Source organism: Pan troglodytes, chromosome 12 (genome assembly GCF_028858775.2).
Source record: "Pan troglodytes isolate AG18354 chromosome 12, NHGRI_mPanTro3-v2.0_pri, whole genome shotgun sequence".
Classification (NCBI taxonomy): domain Eukaryota; kingdom Metazoa; phylum Chordata; class Mammalia; order Primates; family Hominidae; genus Pan; species Pan troglodytes.
In genome coordinates, this window is record NC_072410.2 from 26,164,234 (window position 1) to 26,185,315 (window position 21,082).

A 21,082-nucleotide genomic window follows, 5' to 3' on the forward strand; every position below is an offset into this window, starting at 1 on the left:
TGGCTGGGCGCGGTGGCTCACACCAGTAATCCCAGCACTTTGGGAGGCCGAGGTGGGCAGAACACTCAGGCGGATCACCTGAGTTAGGGAGTTCAAGACCAGCCTGACCAACATGGAGAAACCCCGTCTCTACTAAAAATAAAAAAATTAGCTGGGCGTGGTAGCACATGCCTGAATCCCAGCTACTCCAGAGGCTGAGGCAGGAGAATCGCTTGAACCGAGGAGGCAGAGGTTGCGGTGAGCCGATATCGCACCATTGCATGCCAGTCTGGGCAACAAGAGTGAAACTCCGTCTCAAAAATATATATATATATATATATACACATATATGTATATTTTTGTGTATATATATATATATTTTTTAGTAGAGACAAGTTTTCTCCATGTTGGTCAGGCTGGTCTTGAACTCCCAACCTCAGGTGATCCGCCCACCTCGGCTTCCCAAAGTGCTGGGATTACAGGTGTGAGCCACCGCACCCGACTTAACTGGGCATCTTATATTTTAATCTGCTAAATCTAGCAATCCTATCTCCCTTCCAGCTGAACTTTTTTTTTCTTTTTCTTTTCTTTTTTTTTTTTTTTTTTTTTGAGATGGAGTCTCACTCTGTCGCCCAGGCTTGAGTACAGTGGTGTGATCTCTGCTCACTGCAACCTCTGCCTCCCGAGTTCAAGCAATTCCCTGCCTCAGCCTCCCGAGTAGCTAGGATTACAGGTGCGTGCCACCACGCCCAGCTAATTTTTGTATTTTTAGTAGAGATGGGGTTTCAGCATGTTGGCCCAGCTGGTCTTGAATTCCTGACCTCAAATGATCCACCCGCTTCAGCCTCCCAAAGTGTTGGGATTACAGGCGTGAGCTACTGTGCCTGGCCTGAATTTTTTTCTTAATTGTTTTATTGAACTACAATATACAAACAACAGAGCAAAGACAGTTAAGTGTATGGCTCAGTGCATTTTCACAAGTCCAATGCACGTGAAGCCAGCACCCAGGTCAAGAAATGAAACATGATCAGAACCTGCCCCCCCACCCCCACCCCAGGGTCATGAGTATCCAGACTTCCAACAGCTGAAGTTTGCCATTTGCATTTTTTTTTTAAGAGTTGGGGTTGCCTGTAATCCCAGCACTTTGGGAGGCTGAGGTGGGTAGATCATGAGGTCAGGAGTTCAAGACCAGCCTGGCCAAGATGTTGAAACCTGTCTCTACTGAAGATATAAAAATTAGCTGGGCGTAATGGCAGGCGCCTGTAATCCCAGCTACTTGGGAGGCTGAGGCAGGAGAATCGCTTAAACCCGGGCATAAAAGAGTTGGGGTCTTGCTGTGTTGCCCAAGGTAGCCACAAACTCCTAGGCTCAGGCAGTCCTCCCACCTCAACATCCTGAGTAGCAGGGACTGCAGGCATGGAGTACTGTAGCTGGCATGCCCATGTTTGTACCTCATATAAATGAGACCCTGTTGGCTGGGCACAATGGCTCATGCCTGTAATTCCAACACTTTGGGAGGCCAGGGCGGTTGGATCACCTGAGGTCAGGAGTTTGAGACCAGCCTAGCTGACATGGTGAAACCCCGTCTCTGCTAAAAATACAAAAAAAAAAAAAAAAAATAGCCAGGCATGGTGGCGCGTGCGTGACTGTAGTCCCAGCTACTTGGGAGACTGAGGTAGGAGAAATGCTTGAACCCGGGAGGCAGAGTTACAGTGAGCCGAGATCATGCCATTGCACTCCAGCCTGGGTGACAGAACGAGACTCTGTCTCAAACAAAACAAAACAAAAAATGAGACCATGCAGATACATTTTTTGTGTCTGGTTGCTTTCCTACCACACTGGAGGTCGTTCATGTTGTTGGAGGTACTTGTGGTTCATTCATAATCACAACACCCCCCCGTAGGACTGAGCTGTATGGATACAGCCTGATCTGTCTGTCCACTGTGCTGTTGCTGCTGCTGCTGCTGCTGTGCAAACCTTCTAGTGCCTCTCCTTTTTTTGCAACTTTGTACCTAGGAGTAGGATTGCTGGGCATGGGGTGGGCATCTACACATCTTTAGTAGATCTTGCCAGTTTTGGGCAGTGGCGCACCCATCAATATCCTGCCAGCTGTGTGTGAGTGCCCATAACCCTGCGCCCCCACCAGCACCTGGCATGGCCCCAGCTCATGTTGGCTCTTCTGGGGTACGGTGCTGCTGCTGCTTGTTCTGCTTTTTGAAAAATCCAAGAGTCCGCTGCTTTGTCGAGTCCTCTGACTTTCTTGACTCTTTCCTAAGAAAATCTAAAAGTGCCCCAGGATTTTAGACCCTAGATTAATGCCTCTGTGATCCCAGCCTCACCGGAGCTTTGAGGAAGCCATTCCTGCCTCAGTTCCCGTTCACCCAGGGAGCCTCTCTGCATGCAAGGCTGGGGTGAGAGGTCCAGGGGCCAGGGGTTCCAGGCACAGCTGTCTCTGGGCATTCTCAGGGCTCTGTTTCAGCCTCTTTGCCTCCCTGTGGCTTCCTCTTCCTGATTCTCCCTCCAGGAGGCAGGATGGCCACCAGTGGCTGTAGTGGCGGCCCTGCTGGAAAGGCCTGCACGCCTGCACTTTGCTGATAGTTCAGCCACAGCCCGAGGCCACCTCTCAGTGACTGGGTCAGGTGCCTGTCCTGGGAGCCTGGCAGGAGATGGATTTCCCAAAGCAAAGCCCAGTGGATACTGGGTGAAAAGAAAACCATGAAGTTTGGCCTCCTGAGGCCAAGTCAGTCCCCCAGCCTCCCCCACCCTGCAGAGGTAGAGCCACAAAGGAAAGAAGAGGCAGAGGCGTATTGAAAAGCAGTTCAGCCGGGCGCGGTGGCTCACGCCTGTAATCCCAGCATTTTGGGAGGCTGAAGCGAGCGGATCACGAGGTCAGGAGATCGAGACTATCCTGGCTAACATGGTGAAACCCTGTCTCTACTAAAAATACAAAAAATCAGCCGTGCATGGTGGCGGGCGCCTGTAGTCCCAGCTACTCAGGAGGCTGAGGCAGGAGAACGGTGTGAACCCGGGAGGCGGAGCTTGCAGTGAGCCAAGATTGTGCCACTGCACTCCAGCCTGGGCGACAGAGCGAGACTCCGTCTCAAAAAATAATAATAAAAATAAGCAGTTCAGTGCTGCTGCCTCTATGGATCCATGGATATGTATTGCCAGAGGGGATAAAAAACTAAGAAAAGCCCTGCTCTGTGGGCCTCTGAAATTACCAGGGACTTGAGTTTTTGTGTGGATTTATTATTTAATTTTCTGATCATGAGAGTTTCATTCCTCCTAGAATACATAATGCTGTAAGCCAATGGAGAAAGCCCTTTGCTGGGGCACCCCAGATGGAGGGTGGCTCCCCCAAAGTCCCCTCTCCATGGGTATCCTGCCCCCTGCTTGGGCTCCCCGACTTCCAGCACACCCTCTCTCAGGCTGTCGCTTCTCCCCCAGGCGGCTTCGAAGCCAGCTCAGCCTTGTGGTCATTGCTCGAATGCTGGGCCAGCAGGAGATGCTCCCTCTCTGGCAAGAGAAGACCCAGGTGAGTGTTTGCTTCAGGCCTGGGCAGGAAGGCCACGGCCTGCGGGCTCTGGAGGCTTTCCCCAAAGGCCAGGAACATCAGGCCCCAGAGCTAAGCTGGCTCTGAACTCTCTACTCATGTTCTTTCATCAAGAATTACCGCTTGCATGCCAGCCATGTGCTAGGCGCTGAGGACAGAGCAGTGAGCTGAGAGCCTGTCTTTTTAAAAAATTGTAGTTGCTGGGCACGGTGGCTCACGCCTGTAATCCCAGCACTTTGGGAGGCTGAGGCGGGCAGATCATGAGGTCAGGAGATCAAGACCATCCTGGCTAACACGGTGAAACCCGTCTCCACTAAAAATACAAAAAATTAGCCAGGTGTGGTGGCGGGTGCCTGTAGTCCCAGCCACTCGGGAGGCTGAGGCAGGAGAATGGCGTGAACCTGGGAGGTGGAGCTTGCAGTGAGCCAAGATCGAGCCACTGCACTCCAGCCTGGGCGACAGAGCGAGACTCCATCTCAAAAAAAAAAAAAAAAAAAAAAAAATTGTAGTAAAAGCTGGGTGTGGTGGCTCACACCTATAATCCCAGCACTTTGGGAGGCTGAGGTGGGCGGGATCGCCTGAGATCAGGAGTTTGAGACCAGCCTGGCCAATGTGGTGAAACCCTTGTCTCTACTAAAAATACAAAAACTAGCTGGGCATGGTGGCGGGCACCTGTAATCTCAGCTACTTGGGAGGCTGAGGCAGAGAATTTCTTGAACCCGGGAGGCAGAGGTTGCAGTGAGCATTTAATTCAAATAAATGAATTAAATTCATTTATTTAATTTTTTTGTAATCATCTTAACCATTCTTAAGCATAGTGTTTCAGCCGTTTCTAAGTGTACAATTCAGGGACCTTAAGTTCATTCACAGTGTTGTGCAGCCACCACCACCATCCATCTCCATAACTCTTTCAACTTCCCAAACTGAAACTCCACACTCATTAAACACAACCCCCCAACAATGCCCACAGCCCATTTTTTTGTTATTGTTTATTTTTTATAGTAAAGCATAAAAACAAATACTATTTGTAAAGATGAAAACAAATACTATTAAATTAAAACTACTCCCTCTGGTGTCCCCTCAGTCCCCAGGGTTAGGTATTGTTGGGGCAGCAAGGGCATTAAGAGTTCGGCCTTCTGAGCCGGGCGTGGTGGCTCACGCCTGTAATCCCAGCACTTTGGGAGGCCGAGGCGGGCGGATCACTTGAGGTCAGGAGTTCGAGACCAGCCCGACCAACATGGTGAAACCCCGTCTCTACTAAAAAAACAAAAAATTAGCCGGGCATGCTGGCAGGCGCCTGTAATCCCAGCTACTCGGGAGACTGAGACAGGAGAATTGCTTGAACCTGGGAGGCAGAGGTTGCAGTGAGCCGAGATCGCGCCACTGCACTCCAGCCTGGGTGACAGGGCAAGACTCTAAAAAAAAAAAAAAGAAAAAAGAATTCAGCCTTCCTGTCCTGTTCCTCTTCTCTCCAAAAAGCTCTGACTGCAGCCTCCTGGCAGCTCAGAGGATGTCACTTCACGGGGTGATGAAGGGGTCACTGGCAGCCCAAGGATGGATGGAAGGGAGGTTGAGCGCGCCCGCACCTCCGCAGTAATCTTCATGGAATCCTGGGAGAAGAGCTGCTGGGTACAACTGACCCTTCCAGCTCAGCTACACTAGGGGTGCTCTGGCTAGAGGCTGTGCATCTCTAGCCACTGAGGCAGCATAACCCCTTGCCCAGAGGGCTGAGACAATGTTCCAGCACATCCCTGGGTGAGGTGGACCATATGGCTGAGTCCCAGGTGCTGTGACTGCAAGGAGGGAGTTCAGAGAGGTGACCGGTGGGGTTGGGTTGTCTGAGCGGCTTCGGCCTGGCTTTTGCCCCGGCTTTTGCCTCAGATGCCTCCTTTGCCTTGAATGCTTCCCCCAGGCCTTAGTAGAACTGGAGCTTCTTGTCATTCCCACTCCAGCCAAAATGTCACCTCTGCAAGGGGCCTTCCTGACCACCCAATCCAGAGTGCCCCAGCACTGGCTGTCATCTTGTCCTAAGTCACTCCTGGTGGCCACCCCCTGATCTTTTCCTGTTTGTTTGCTCAGCATCTGTGTTTTCCATCCCCTACCCCCAAGCAGAACATAAGCCCCTGAAGAACAGGGAACACGTAGTTTCTGGCCCCTGCTGCCCCTCGGCACCTGGCGGTGCCTGGCACACCCCGGGAAGGCAGTGCATGCTTGTGGAAGGGACAGGCACCCAGGTGGGTCGTCGGGGTGCATGGGGAGAAAGTGCCCCAGCTGAGACCTTGGGAGGGGCAGTGAGGAGGTGACCGGTGCTGAGGTTACTTCATACATGGTCTCTGTGAGGAAGGAAGAACAGAGGGACCCAGCGGTGTTGCTGGGAACAGCCAGCAGTTAGAGGCAGGGGGAGCACAAGATGGGGTGCCTGGGAGGGCTCTGAGATGCAGGCTGACGGACAGGCCCAGCGCAGAGTGGAGGCCAGAGGGGGCGCGACACAGGTGGCCAGAGAGAGAGTTAGAGCCAGTTCAAGGCTTGGCATTTTGCTTTGTTTTGTTTTTTCTTGGCCAGCAGCTGTGCATAGAGTGAGGAGAGCTTGGTGGGGCTGCCTTCCTGGTGGAGGTCAGAGTGGCAGAGGGGAAGTGTCATGGAGGAAGGGCTGGGTCGTTGGGCCCAGGAGTTGGAGGCTACAGCGAGCTATAATCACACCACCGCACTGCAGCCTGGGCAACAGAGCCAGACACCTTCTCTTAAAAAAATAAATAAATAAAAGAGTGGGGAATCGGGGCGCGGGAGGCAGTGTCTCTGGCCTGTAATCTCAGCACTTTGAGAGGCTGAGGTGGGAAAATCATTTGAGCCCTGGAGTTCTTTACAAAAAGTAAAATAATTAGCTGGACATGGTGGCATGTGCCTCTAGTTCCAGCTACTTGGGGTGGGGATGCTGATGTGGGAAGATGGCTTAAGCTCTGGAGGTCAAGGCTGCAGTGAGCCATGACGGCTCCACTGCACTCCAGCCTGAGCGACAGAGCAAGACCCGCTTTTTTTTTTTTCTTTTTTTTTTTAAGGACATGGAATGGCGCTGCCTCCCCTTGAGAGATCCTGGCCAGGCAGGTCTCCCAGGCTCCCCAGGGGCCAGGGTCTTGCAGCCTGTCAGGGCCAAGCCAGGTCCACCCCACTTGCTGCATGCCCACCATGCACCCATGTGTTTATTAGACACTAGCTGAGCAACCTGAGTGCCAGGCTCTGTGCCAGGTACTGGCACTGGGGAGACAGCACCAGATGACCTCAGAAGAGAGGGGTGAGCAAGTCGGCCACGGCCATAGTGACTAACTCTGTCCAGGCACAGTGCGGCAGCTGCTAGAGAAGATGCCCTGAGCCAGGTCTTGGAGGCTGAGTCAGTGCTTGTACTGCAAAAAGGAGAAAGGGAGTGAGAGATTCATGGCGACTGGAGGGATAGGAAGGACCGGCAGGGGCCTGCCCATGGCCTTCCTGGAGCTCCTTCCCCATCTCCACTGCAAGCCCAGGGCTGCTCACAGCCTCCTCCCAGGTCTTCAGGCTGCCAGGCACTCCCCTTTCCAGTCTGGCCTGTCAGACCTTCCTGAAACACTCCTTCAAAGGGCCACCTCGTCCCCACAGCCGCCCACTCAGCCCACATGCCCCTTTCCCAATGTCTCCTCCACGGGGCTTGCCAGTGCTGCATGTTCTCCTCGGGCCTCCTCACAGGCCCTGCCTGCCCTCTGCACACAGCTTTTGCTGTGTCTGGGCCTCTTCTTCCTTTCCACCTGTCACCCCCGACCCGCAGTAGTGGCAGCTCCCATGTACACAGCACAGCTGTGTCCTGGCTGCTGTCCTTAGTGCTCGCCCCTCCTAGCAACCCAAGGCCCTCAGACTTACTGTCATCCATATTTTACAGATAGGGGAACTTTCCAGGGTCACCCAACAGGGAAGTGGTACAGCCGGGATTATTTTATTTTTGAGGCAGGGTCTCACTTTCCCAGGCTGGAGTGCAGTGGTGTGATCACGACTCACTGCAGCCCCAACCTCCCTGGCTCAGGTGATCCTCCCACCTCAGCCTCCCGAGTAGCTGGGACTATGGGCGTGCACCACCACACCTGGCTAATTTTTGTATTTTTTTAGCGGCAGGGTTTCGCCATGTTGACAAGGGTGGTCACAAACTCCTGGGCTCAAGTGATCCTCTTGCCTCAGCCTCCCAAAGTGCTGAGATTACAGGCATGAGCCACTGTACCCCGCCTAGAGCTGAGATTAAAGTCCTGCCCTTGACCACTGCAGGGCACCGCCTTAGCCTGTCCAGCTCTCTCCTTGCCTCTGGACATCCTGGACCACACCCGCCACTTCATGGTGAAGTGCCCTGCTGGGTCCTTGGGCTTTAGTCCGGGTTCACAGACAGGAGGACAAGGGCCGTCCCTCCCTTTCCTCATCAGTGCACAAGTGCTGGAGAAATCCTATCAATCGATTCACTGTAAAAGGGGGCACAGGGGTTTAGAATTGACTGGTGTAGGAGCAGAGGACCTGGGGCTGGATCTGGGCACAGCAATTTGCAGGGCACTGCTGGGCAGGAGTCCCTGATGGCCAAGCTGCTGGGCTCTGTATCTCCCGCAAGCTGCAGCAGAGGCCCCATGGAGCAGGAGCAGAAGCACACGTTGGAGAACTGAACTTGAAGGACAGGACTTACAGCATTGAGGTCACACAGGCAAGTGGAGGCTCAGTTAGCCAGAGCCTCAAGGCTACGGTGAGGGTTTTGACTTCTGCGCAGAAGTGGGGAGCCCCTGCAAGGATTTGGGCAGAGAAGAAACAAAATCTGATTTATACAACGTTTAAAAATTACTCTGCCTGCTGTGTTGAGAAGAGATTACTGGGAGTGGAGAGGAAGGAGGTGATTGCAGTAATCCTGGCAAGAGATGACAGTGGTTTGGCCTGGAGAAACAGCAGCGTGGGCGGTGAGAAGTGGTCAGGTTGTAGGTGCATTTCCCAAGTACAGACAGTGGGATGTGCGATGCAAGAGAACAGAGACAAGGACTCCAGGTCAGTGCAACAGGCGGGATGGAGACGCCCTTTGCCTACCCTAGGCAAGACGCAGCTGGAGCAGGTTTGGGGAGGAAATCAGGAGTTTGCCTCTTATCCTGGGGCACTTCTTGCAACACAGTAAACCTCTTGTCAAAGTGTGTCTTCCAGTTTGGGATTTGGAAAACGTGGGCTTCGGGTGGCTCAAATCGGGGATAAAGGTTTGCATCTACTCAGAAAATGTTAGCTGCAGTCTTGACTGTTCATTTATTCATTCAATCATTTGTTCATTTGACAGATACTTACTAGACATGTACCATGTGCCAGGCACGATGCTAGGTTCTGGGGACTTTGCAGTGAAAAAACTGCCCTCAGAGAGTTTACATTCCAGGGATTGGGGGGGAATAGGTGATAAAAAGCAAGTAAATTGCAAAGGGGCCAAGCGCTGTGGCTCACTCCTGTAATCCCAGCGCTTTGGGAGGCCAAGGTGGGTGGATCACTTGAGGTCAGGAGTTCGAGACCAGCCTGGCCAACATGGTGAAACCCTGTCTCTACTAAAAATACAAAAATTAGCTGGACGTGGTGGTGGCCGCCTGTAATCCCAGCTACTCGGGAGACTGAGGCAGGAGAATTGCTTGAGCCCAGGAGGTAGAGGTTGCAGAGAGCAGAGATTGTGCCACTGCACTCCAGCCTGGGGGACGGAGCAAGATTCTGTTTAGATAGATAGGCAGGCAGACAGATGGGAACTTGGGCAGGTGGGCCTCACTGAGAAGGTGGGCGTGGAGCAACGGCTGGAAGGAAGAGAGAGGCAGGTGCTGTCTGGTCAGAAGGCCCAGGCAGGGCACCAGCTCCAGGAAGCAGCAGGCAGGTCGTTGGGTCTTTGCAGACACTTAAGATCTTGGCTTCCTGTCCTAGGTGAGGAGGAAGCCAGGATTTGCACCCAGGAGCAACATGCTGTGTGGCCAGTTGCTTCTCTGGAAATCAGCCTCCACCACCTCTTCCCTGCCTCTGAGAAGGCTGGTGGAGGCCTGTCTTCCTGAGGGATCATTGCTTCTCGCCCTAGGTCTCTGCCCTAAGCGGCTGAGTGTTTGTAGAGCCAGCTGCCAGCAGTGATGTCGGTGTAGGGAGAGTTCTGGTCTGGCCCATCCCCGCTGGTTCCTGCAAGGCCCAAACAACCCCTTATCCTGGAGAGGGGTTTGTGTGTGGGGGAGAGGCTGGCTGGAGCATCCAGAGATGGAAACAAAAGGGAATAAACAATCGGAAGGCACAACGGCACAGGCAGATCGCAGGGGCAGCAGCTTGCTGCACTGAGCACAGCCAAGCTGTTTTCATGAGTGAGAGGAAAAACACAAGAGCAAGCATCGCAAGAGTGCTGTCCTGTGCTCCCCTGCCCAGCCCCACCCAGGCCTCCCGTAGCAGGGAGGGTCCCGGCTGGGCGAGGCCTGCCCGAAGGCCACGCTGGGGGTGTGGGCTGCAGAGCCTGACCCTGTGCTTGCACAGCTGTGAGCCCTGAGTGGGCAGAACTGTTCTGGAAACTATCTTGACTTGTGAAGCCTGAGGAAGGTGGCACAGCCATGGTTTGGGTGAAGCCCCAGATGGTGCCCCCCTTCGCCCAGAACCTTCCTCCCCCCTCCCAAAAGGATCAGAAACTAGGCTGAGAAGCCCTGGCCGCCTCCCAGAAGCTGAGGCCCTGGGCCTGACTCCTAGCCCCCAGCCCAGCTGCTCTTGTGGGCTGTCTCAGCCCATAACCGGCTGATGTGCTGAGCAGGTGGTAGGTGAGTCACCGGAGGAAGCCAGGTGTGCCAGCCAGGCTAAGCTCAAGAGGGGGGCTGGGCTGCGGGGCTCAAGCCCCTAGCCCATGGCCACCCTGCTTCTGTGCCATCTAAAGAGATGGTGCTTCTGTGAACTACCCTGGATCTGCTCCCACTTACTCCCCGCCCTGCCCCCAGGGCTGCTGTGGCCTCACAGAGGCCAAGGGCTGGGAGCCTGCCTGCCTCTGCCCCAGCCAAGAGTTAGCTTCAGGGCAGCTGGGCAGTCCTTGCTGGGGCTGGGCCCAGGCTACCTGAATCAAGTGCATGCACTGGGCCAGAAGGAGCGGCTAACTGTAGACACCTGGACTTACGCAGGTCACATTCCCTCCAGAGGGGTTCAGAGAGGTTGGGCAGTTTATTCAAAAACTAAATGGGGGCTGGGGCGGCTAATAGCTTAGGTGCCATAGTCAGCCAAAAGCAGTGTGTGGGCCTTGTGTTGAATCTCCCTTCAAACAGACCAACTGTTGGAGGACATTTTAGAGACAGAGAAAACTGAACACAGGTGTTGGATGATGATAAGGAAGTCTCGTTGATTCTGTTAGGAAAGAAATGGTATTATGATTAGATTGGGGGGAAATCCTTATCTTTTCTGTAGAAGCTCTTTATGGGTAAAACGATACGATGTATTTGCTTTAAAATCCCCTGGAAGGAAAAGAGCGGGAAGGGGAGTAGAAGGCAGGGGCTGAAGACACAGGCCAGGCGGAATGAAGATGATGGTAGTCATTGCTCATGGTGATGGACTGTTGGGGACTTAGTCCGTGGTCTCTCTTCATGATGTTCCAAACCTCCACAGAGAAGAGTTAAACCAAAAGAGAGGGATGCAAGGGAGGGTGGGCCCACAGATGCAGAGCGGCAGTGCAGGGGGTGGGGATGGGTGTGGGTGAGTGTGGGTGAGGGTCTATGGGGGGGATGACTGGGTGGGTGTGGGTGGGGGTCTGTGTGGGGGGATGAGTGGGTGTGTGTGTGAGTGGGTGTGGGTGGGGATCTGTGGGTAGGGGGTCTGTGGGGGGGGTGAGTGGGTGTGTATGTAGGTCTATGTATGTGGGTGAGTGGGTAGGTAGATGAGGGTGGGGGTGTGTGGGGGTCTGTGGGGGGGTGTGGGTGGGGATCTGTGGGTGTGGGGGTCTGTGGGGGGGTGAGTGGGTGTGTATGTAGGTCTGTGTATGTGGGTGAGTGGGTAGGTAGATGAGGGTGGGGGGGTGTGGGGGGGTGTGGGTGGGGATCTGTGGGTAGGGGGTCTGTGGGGGGGTGAGTGGGTGTGTATGTAGGTCTGTATGTGGGTGAGTGGGTAGGTGGGTGGGGGTGTGTGGGGTCTGGGGATATGAGTGGGTATGTGGGGGGGGTCTGTGTGTATGTGGGTGGGTGAGTGGGTGGGTGTGGATGTGGGGTCTGTGGAGGGGGTGAGTAGGTGTGGATGTGGGTCTGTGTGTACGTGGGTGAGTGGGTGGGGGGTGGGAGGCCTGGGTATGTGTGGGTGTGGGGAAGATGAGTGGGTGGGTGAGTGGGTGGGTGTCAGGTCTGTGGGGGGATGAGTGTGTGTGGGTCTGTGTGTGTGTGGGTGGGGCGTGGGCGAGCTGGGTATGTTTGGGTACCCCTCCTCTCCTGGGAAGTATGCGTGATCCATTTTACAGATGAGAACACTCAGGATCCGAGAGGCCACAGTTCATAAGGTAGAGGTGGGTTTGTGTCTCAGAAGCCAGTGCCCTAACCCACTGCCACCAGCTGAGGTGTCCAGGCCGATTCCCGGGAGCACCCTGAGCTCTTGGCCACCACCCTCTGTGAGTGACAGCCTCCCTTCTCCTCCCCAGCTGTCCTCGCTCAGCCGGCTCCTGGGCCTCATGAGGCCATCATCTCTCAGGCAATACCTGGGCTCTGTGCCCTTGCCACCCTGCCAGGAGCAGCAGCCAAAGGCTAGTGCCGAGCTAGATCACAAGGTGAGTGAGCACCCAGCACCCGCCTGCCTCCACCACGATGCCACCACCACAGGTAGCAGGGAAAGGCAGGGCTGTCCACATTGCATGGCCTGCAGGTCCTTCCAGAACCCCAGGGCCATGCCAGGGCAGAGACCAACAGGCTGCCTCCCTGTGTTGAGCAGAGGTGCTCAGCATCTCACCTGTAATTAGTGCTGTTACCTGTGCCGCAGGCGCTGGGGACGCCCTATGCGCAGGTGTAGGGGCCGAATGTCCGCCTGTCCCTGCTTGTGTGCCTTTTGTTGATCTGGGGTTGTCAGCCTTACAGCATGGTTTAGGGAGGATGCAGGAGCTGGATGCCAGGGAGGGGATGGGAGCACATCAGGATAAGCACAGGGTTGTCTCGACGTGCAGGGCATCCCTTCTTCTGTAGGCAGAGCTGGGCCCAGCCTCCCTGTTCATTTTCACTGTGGTTGTCACTGAGTCTGAGTCCTTGGCCTGTCCCCAGTTCTTCCTAATTGACTTTCCAGACATTGCCCAGCTTTCCTGAAAGCCAAGTTCTGGTGGGAGTCAGGAGCAACAAGGTGCCCCAGGGCCTGCAGGTTGTGGAGTTTGGAACAGTGAGGCCTATGAGTCCCTGGGTGAACGTCAGAGCAGGGATGTGGTGGGTGTGAGGGCTGCAGAGTGGGCATCCCGGGCTCAGCTTCCTGGGGAGCAGGGCTTAAACCTCGATGCACTCTGCTGCCCCTGGGGACTCGGGGATGAAGAATGGAGATAGGGATCGTTATAATTGGGGAAGATGGTAATTCCAGAAACTCACTCGGAGGCTGGATGTTGATACAGAAGTCCAACCTTTGGGCATCACTCTGCAAATCAGATAAATGAATTAATTACTTAATGAACACAAATGAACCATTAAAGAGATATGCTAATCCCCAGGTGCACGCTCCTCTTCTGGAACATGTGGGGAAGGTTGTCTTTCAGTTGTGCCTAATATTAGTGCGTTTATGAGGCTGCTGCCTCCCAGGAGAGCGTGAGCTGTCTGCATGCCCCTTCTCTTGTGCCAAGTATTTCCCCAGAAACTGGAGCTGGTTATGGGCTGGTTATGGGGCCTCTAGAGAGGAGGTGGGGGTCAGTCCTGGGGTTGTCTGTCTAAACAGCACTCAGGGAGGCCTGGGCAGGGGGGCAAGGAACAAGGAGGCGACTGGTGAGAGAGAGGAAAGAGGGTCACGTCTGGTCTGGCTGAGCGGAGAGTGTGGCCTGCAGGCACCTTGGGGGCCAGTCCTGGGCCTCACCTAGTAGAGGTGTGGTTCCTGCCAGGCTCACTGTGGTACAGAGGCTATCCAGGCAGCAGAAGACATTCTTTCAACAGCTGGGGAAGAGGGACAGTGAGCAGGCTGAGGATGCCTTTTCTTTAGAGGACTATTCTCACACACCTAAAGGAGGTTTGAAAGCCTCCCCCTGGTCGGCCGCCATATTGGAAATGACCTGTTTGGCCTGAAAACATGGAGGCACCGTGCAGCTCGGCAGAGCCCCAAAGGGGTAGGGTGCACTGGTCCAGGGCAGTGGAGGGGCAGGCAAGGCCCAGGCAGCTCTCAGAAGCCTTCACTGCAGCCCGAGACCACCTTAGACCACCTCTGCTGCGCTCCCCTACACCTCTGCCTCTGAGTGAGGGAGCCCCAGGCCAAGGAGGGTGCACGGGCACAGAAGTGTGAAACAGGCCCCTGGGCTGGGTTCTGTCCCCTGGGCTGGGCACTGTTCTGACTGGGAGGGGCCAGGTGGGGCAGGTGACTGGGCTCCACTCCCACCCCGGCCGGCTGACTCCTCATTAGGCCTCAGCATGTTTCATCTTCAAAGAGGTTAGATGGGCCACTCACCAGCCAAAAACAACAGCGGCGGCATCCACCCTGTTTTATAAGGAGTGGTGGTCTGAGCCGTGGCTGAGCCTTTCATCCCCAGAGCTCAAAGTCTTTGCCTTTTCGTTTCCCTTCAGTGCCGTGGGGAAACTGAGGCCAGAGTAAGGTTGACCTGAGGCGGCCCAGCCTGGAGGAAATGCCTACTTTCCCAGCGTTGGGGCTGCTGAGCTGAGTCTCTGCCTTTTGACGCCTGCCCATCCCCCAGGCCCTCTCACTCCTGTCTGGGAGATTTCCTGCCCTGTGCGGCTGGGTCACAGCCCTCCTCCAGCCCTGCAAATAAACACTTCTGCCCAGCTCCTTCCCCACCTCCTCTGGCTGCCTCAGGCCTTGGCCCAGCCTCTCCCTCTGGGAAGAGGCTGAGAGAGCTGCTGTTGGTGTCCAGGGCACAACTTTCTCTCCTCACTGATCCCTTGGCAAGTAAAGTTGTCCCTTTGCTTGCCCCCTGTCCAGCTAGACTGTGGGCACATGCAGTGTCTCTCAGCACTGCGTCCCACATTTGGCACTAGGTGAACGAATGAATCCAGTTTTAATTCCTTTGTCCTTCTCTGAACTCCCTTCTTCCGTTCTGTTCTGGCATTCGCTATTCGCTCTCCTGCCCCCATTCTGGAAACCTGCTGCCTCCTGTGTGCCATCTGACCAGCCTCTGCATCGTGGTCCCCTTGTCTCTTAAGGTCTTTGTATCATTAAGGCCACAAGAGCTTATAGCCTGGCCTTCTCCTGCAGGAGGCTCTGGACTAAAGAAGTATTACCTGCGTGTGGCAGAACCAATCCCAGCACATCGTTTGTAATTATAAGCTAGTGAGGTCCTGCCTGGGAAAGCACCAAGTACTTCAGCAAAGGAAGCCATGAGCTCCTGCTGCAGCTGTGCATGGGGGTCAGGAACTGGAGAGAATCAGGGGCAACATAGATGCCTGCACTGGCCGTGTGTCCTGGCTTTGACCACAGTCCTAGCTGAGCAGGCAGAGCTTATATGGACTATAAGAGCTTCTGTGGACTATCCCGCTTAGTGAGCTGGTAACGTTTTTAGCATTTTGAAGAGCTTCTGGATAAAGAAAACAAAGCTGAGCCGCTTTTGGTTATCTATGGCCCTGTGCATGCCTGGTTTGATCTGGGCTTTATTCTCAAAGAAGAGTAAACATCTGGTTTGGAGTGATGCTTGGGGGTCTGGTACAGCCATGTGAGAGGCAGAGGGCTTATTTGGCTGACAGTGGTGGCAGAGGGTGTTTTCCTGTAGGAGAGTTAACACAAGAGAGTTTAATACTTAGAGTTGGCCTCTAAGTACTCCCTTTGGCCCATGGATACCAATTCGCCCCAGTTGCCTTCCCAGGCAATCAAGGGAGACTGTTCTTTTGGCCGCAGGCAGAAAAACATTGCATAACTTGACTCAATTTGCCACTGTCTCTCCAAGCTACCACCTGAGCCCACCAACCCAGAACCAGGGTCTTCTTGGGGCAGTTTATTTCCTTGTAGCTGACTTGTATAAACCATATCTGGCCAGATGTTGTCTGGTGTGTTCTGTCCAGCCTCAGGGCTCAGGGTCATGGAGGTCATGGCCTATTCACTCTTTTTTTTAAACAGGGCCTGTCTCACTCTATTGCTCAGGCTGGAATGCAGTGGCACCATCAAGGCTCACTACAGCCTTGCCTTCTCAGGCTCAATAGATCCTCCTACCTCAGCGTCCCAAGTAGCTGGGACAGGCACATGCTACCACACCGGGCTAATTATTTATTTATTTATATTGCTTGATTGATTGAGACGGAGTCTTGCTCTGTCGCCTAGGCTGGAGTGCAGTGACTGACTGGATCTCGGCTCACTGCAACCTCCACCTCCCAGGTTCAAGCGATTCTCGTGCCTGAGACTCCCAAGTAGCTGGGATTACAGGCGCGTGCCACCATGCCTGGCTAATTTTTGTATTTTTAGTAGAGACGGGTTTTGCCATGTTGGCCAGGCTGGTCTCGAACTCGTGACCTCAGGTGATCTGCCCACCTCGGCCTCCCAAAGTGCTAGGATTACAGGTGTGAGCCACCACGCCCGGCCAATTTTTTTTTTTTTTTAATAAAGATGGGGTTTTGTCACGTTGCCCAGGCTGGTCTCAAACTCCTGAGCTCAAGCAATCCTCCCACCTCAGCCTCCCAAAGTGCTGGGATTACAGGCATGAGCCATCTCAACGGGCCCCAATTCACTTCCATCGAGATTATTGATATTTTGGCTGTGTCAAAACCTGCTATTGCATATTATACTCCTCGTTACCACACTTCCTTATCATTTCTTGCTTTTCTTTTTGCTCTATTGATGCTCTATTTTTTTTTTTTTGTATTTATTTATTTATTTATTTATTTAAGACAGAGTCTTGCTCTGTCACCCAGGCTGGAGTGCAATGGCGCAATCTTGGCTCACTGCAACTTCTGCCTCCCAGGTTCAAGTGATTCTCCCGCCTCAGCCTTCCAAGTAGCTGAGATTACAGGTGCCCGCCATCATGCCCGGCTAATTTTTGTATTTTTGTAGAGATGGGGTTTCACCATGTTGGCCGGACTGGTCTCAAACTCCTGACCTCAGGTGATCCACCTGCCTCGGCCTCCCACAGTGCTGGAATTACAGGTATGAGCCACCGCACCGGGCCTACTGATGTTCTATTGATGAGGTTTTTTAATTCTGTTTTTCCCCTTAGGGATTTGGGAGGCATATAGTACAAGGATCTTTATGGTGGGATGGAAGTTTTTCTCCCGGTTGGTTAAATTTGGGGACTGTGAAGTTGTTAATTATTTCCCATTGTATGGAAAGAAACTAAGGACCACAAAGGGGGAAGGTCCCAGAGCTGGGGCAGAGTCAGGCACCAGGAGCCTGGTCCCCATCTCCCCAGCTGCCCTCTGGGCATGTCCTCCTCCCAGCCAGATGATGTCCCCAGTGGATAACAGCTAAGGGGCAGTCTGTGGGTTCTGCACCTGTTATGGTCCCTGCGGGGGCACCACCCAGATCAAGGCCCCCGACTGAGCGTGAGTGGCTCTAGTCAGCTTTCTCGAGGTGCACACCACTTAAGGTCCCCAGCTCATGCTCCTGAGGCCTGGGGATGTGTGGCTTGTTTATTGGAGAAGTGCATTTGTACAGAATGGAGTTGTTGGCGGGGAGGGGGGGTGTGCTCCAGGGATTAGGTGATGCTCTGGGATAAACTCAGCCCAGCTGTGCCAACTCCACTGCGTTCATGCTCATTCTGAGTAGCTCTGCTCATGTTCTGCAGAGGGTGTGGCCTCTGCTGTGTGTTTGTGCATAAGTGCGTGCTGTGCACATCTCCTGTATATCCTTGTGGTGTGCCACATGTGTTGATAGAGTTGGCAAACAAGTTTTACTGCTTCGCTCCCGCTGCTGTAACTGCAGTTGTCTGTCCCTATGCTGGGTGACCCTGCCAAGGGCCGCCTTAATGGGAGGTTGTGGAGAAAGGCCTGGCTCTCACTGCAGGGCTAGGCAGGGAGGGGGCTGCTGCCCTCTGGCAGCTGTGTGCTTGCCTCTGCCCTCTCTTGCTGGCATGCTCAACTCCAGCAATGGGATATGTGTTCCCCTGGGCACAGGCCACTTACCCTCTGTCCCCCTGAAAGGCAGGTGGAGCCTCTTTCTCCATTCTCGCCATGCTCTCTGCCTTCCCACCTGGAAGGGTCTGTCTCTTCCTTACTGCCCCACTGGGCTGGGGACCTTGGTCAGGCCAAGGTCAAGAGGGCTGGGAGGAAACCGACTGGTTTTGAGGAACAGAAAATGGATATTCAGAACTTGTGAGTTCCTCTCCTGTCTAATCTGTGGTTGGTTCTGTCTTACTTCCTCCAAAGTACAGAACATCAGACATCTTTAAAAATAAACCTCAAAGAGATGGCCTCTGGGAAGCTGACCCTCCAGGAGAGGGGGACCTCTACAGATCTGGGGACAGGCCAGTACTTCTGGGCATCCCAAAGCCAGGTAGGGCCCAGGCTCAGGCCAGCTTTGTTTGGGTCCCAGAAATTCTGGTTTCTTTGCAAGTGTATGAGCAGGCTTGAAGTGAGAGAGTTAAGCTGCGGAGGCAGGCTTGAAGTGAGAGAGTTAAGCTGCGGAGGCAGGCTTGCATTCTTCAGCCAGCTTTTGCTCAGGGCCTTGGCAGCACCCGGGCCTGCTCCCTGCCCCACCCCACCCAGGCCCAGTCCTCCCGGAGACCCTTCGGGGCCTCTCTCCCTAGGCAAGTGACTCATCAGCTTCCAACCTAACACTCTACCTGGGTCTCCTCATCCTTTAACTCTTCCTGGACAACCCTGTGGATTATCTTCTTCTCGTTCTGAGTTAGGAAAATAGACTCTAGTGCCTGTCACATCGTATGAAACTGCAATCCAGAGCCTCTGCCAGCTGGCCTGATGCGTGGCTTCACTGCTGCACATCACACTGCGACATTTGAATCCAAGCAGTGATGCTCTCCCAGAAACGCTCTGTTCTCAACGCCACGTCTTTGCTCCTGCTGTCCCTCCTTCCTGCAGAGCCCAGACTGTCTCTCCTGTCCTTGGATTGCTACGGGCATGGCTCAACCCGTGGCTTGTTTACATCTTGCTTCACATACTTGAACAGCTACCTTTTAGGGTCAATCCAGAGTCTCACCTCAGGCACAACCCCCATGGCTCCCCCTGAAATGCCTCACCCTGTCTAGATATAGTGATTTCAGCACTTTCAGAGGCTGAGGCAGGAGGATCATCTGAAGCTAGGTGTTCATAGACCACCCTGCACAACATAGCGAGACCTTATTTCTGCAAATGGTTTTTTGTTGTTGTTGTTGTTGTTGTTTTTTGAGATGGAGTCTCGCTGTGTTGCCCAGGCTGGAGTGCAGTGGCATGATCTTGGCTCACTACAAGCTCCGCCTCCTGGATTCACGCCATTCTCCTGCCTCAACCTCCCGAGTAGCTGGAACTACAGGCACCCACCACCACACCTGGCTAATTTTTTTGTATTTTTAGTAGAGACGGGGTTTCACCATGTTAACCAGGATGGTCTCGATCTCCTGACCTCATGATCCGCCCACCTCAGCCTCCCAAAGTGCTGGGATTACAGGCATGAGCCACCGCGCCCGGCCAAAAGGTTTTTTTTTAAAAATGAGCCAGGTGTGGTGTTAACAGGACACGGTGGCACACGCCTATGGTCCTAGCTACTCGGGAGGATGGCTTGAGCCCAGAAGTTCAAGGCTGCAGTGTTTGAGGCTCCCAGCTGTGCACCGAAGACGGCCAAGCACAGTGGGGAAGGTCCCTTACACGCCATCCTCAGTCTGCAGGAACAGCTCCCAGGCCGACCATGGCCTTCTCAAGTGCTCTCTGCGCATTACGTTTTCTGTCCCTTCTTCCCTGTCTTTGCCAGGAGTTTTTAGTGACGGAAACACAAACACAAATCCTGGAAAGCCCTGGGACAGTTCATCAGACTTAGAGGGACCCAAGGGCTAAACAGTGTCAAAAAACCTCAGTGTCACACCCTCCTCCTCCGGGCTCTGGCCCTTGGCGCCTTCCCAGGCAGGCTCTCCCCTCCTCCAGGCTCAACAGCCTTCCTTCAGCAGCCCTAGGCAAGTGACTCAGCTTCTAACCTAACACTCTACCTGGGTCTCCTCATCCTTTAACTCTTCCCGGACAAGAAAGAGCTTCGGCCCTCGAATCGTAACCAGAATGGCGTCTCATTGGCTTGGTTTGGGTCAGGTGCCCGTCTCTAAGCCAGTCACATTGGCAAGCTAGCATACAGTGAATGGCCAGCCTGGGATACACGTTCACCCCTCGAGTCAGGGCTGGAGTCACCACCATGGAACAGTTTGGTCTGAGTGTAGGGGACAGGAGGCTGGGACACTCTTACAAAGGAAGGGAAAGGACAGGATCCCTGGACGTTTGCAGCATCCCTGTGGTTCAGTCACGGGCAGTGGCCTTGTGCTCTGGTGTTGGTGGGAAGGATGAGGAGGGCAGTCCCAGGCTCTGGCCAGACGTGCCAACACCGCGGAGACAATTCAGTAAGTGAAAAAGCGAAAGACAAGAAGGGGAAGCCATGGGGAAACCATTGCTCTGTCAGGTGGTTATGCAACGCCCTGGCTGGTGTCAGTGACCCCCTCCACTCTACACGCTCACACGCACACTGACACGTATGCACTGATGTATACGTGTACTGGCGTGAACTCTTACACATAGGCACCGAGAATCTTGTCCCTCTCTGGGTAGTCTGCAGAGCTAGGTTTTCTGGTCCACATCTCCCTGGTGTCAAGGTCTCTGGTCCCAGCTGGAGCAGCAGGAAGACCCCGCCAATCCCTGCCTGTCATCTCCCTGACCCCCACCAGCAGGAAGCCAGAGAGGAAGGTGGACTGGGTGGGAGCCCTCCGCCCTCCAGCAAGGACTTGCCTCCAGTGCCTTGGCTCCTGCCACCAGCCGGCGGATGGAGGAATGGGGAGACGCTCTGAGATAACCTCCCCACGGCAGGTCTGCAGGAATCTGGAGCTCTCAGCCTTCCATCTCTTTCCCTCCCCAGCCCCATGCGCCATGGCCTCCACATTCCCTCCCTGTCCTCAGTACCACGAGCAGGAGCCAGGGCTGCTCAGGGCCCAGGCCCCAGGCCCCAGCTAGAGATAGAACTTAGGAGATCCCTGCTGTGAAGGGTCTCGGATCTCTGAACTCACTCTCCAGGAAGCCAGAGGTGCAAGTGAGAGCTCCTGTTCTGAGGGCGTGGAGGGTGTGGGCACGTGCTAGGCCCCGAGTCCTCTGCAGCCTGGAAAGAGACACCCACCTCTCTACCCAGCAGGGCCCAAAAGCAAACTTCCATTCAATGGCCATTCACTGCAGCAGAGCCGGAAGTCCTGCCTGTCCAGCTGCTGCCAGCCCGTCTCCCATTAACCCTAAATGGGCCTCATCCCTGCTTCGTGTTTAGGGACCGTGTTTG

At 54.3% G+C, this 21,082-nt stretch overlaps 1 protein-coding gene across 9 annotated transcripts in view; it reads left to right on the forward strand.

Moving 5' to 3' along the window:
- FAM178B (family with sequence similarity 178 member B) overlaps window positions 1-21,082 on the forward strand; it is a 111,901-nt gene that overhangs the window by 81,588 nt on the left and 9,231 nt on the right. For 3 of the 9 annotated variants that reach the window (XM_063789568.1, XM_063789569.1, XM_016949022.2), the window contains exons 13-14: window positions 3,427-3,514; window positions 12,165-12,290. In XM_063789568.1, the coding sequence (XP_063645638.1) occupies window positions 3,427-3,514; window positions 12,165-12,290 (214 nt within the window). Of the gene's footprint in view, window positions 1-3,426; window positions 3,515-7,749; window positions 8,235-8,266; window positions 8,567-10,547; window positions 10,702-10,727; window positions 11,073-12,164; window positions 12,291-21,082 lie in introns of those variants that run through there. The other 6 variants (XM_063789571.1, XM_063789570.1, XM_003949855.5 and 3 more) reach the window with 5 other exon arrangements.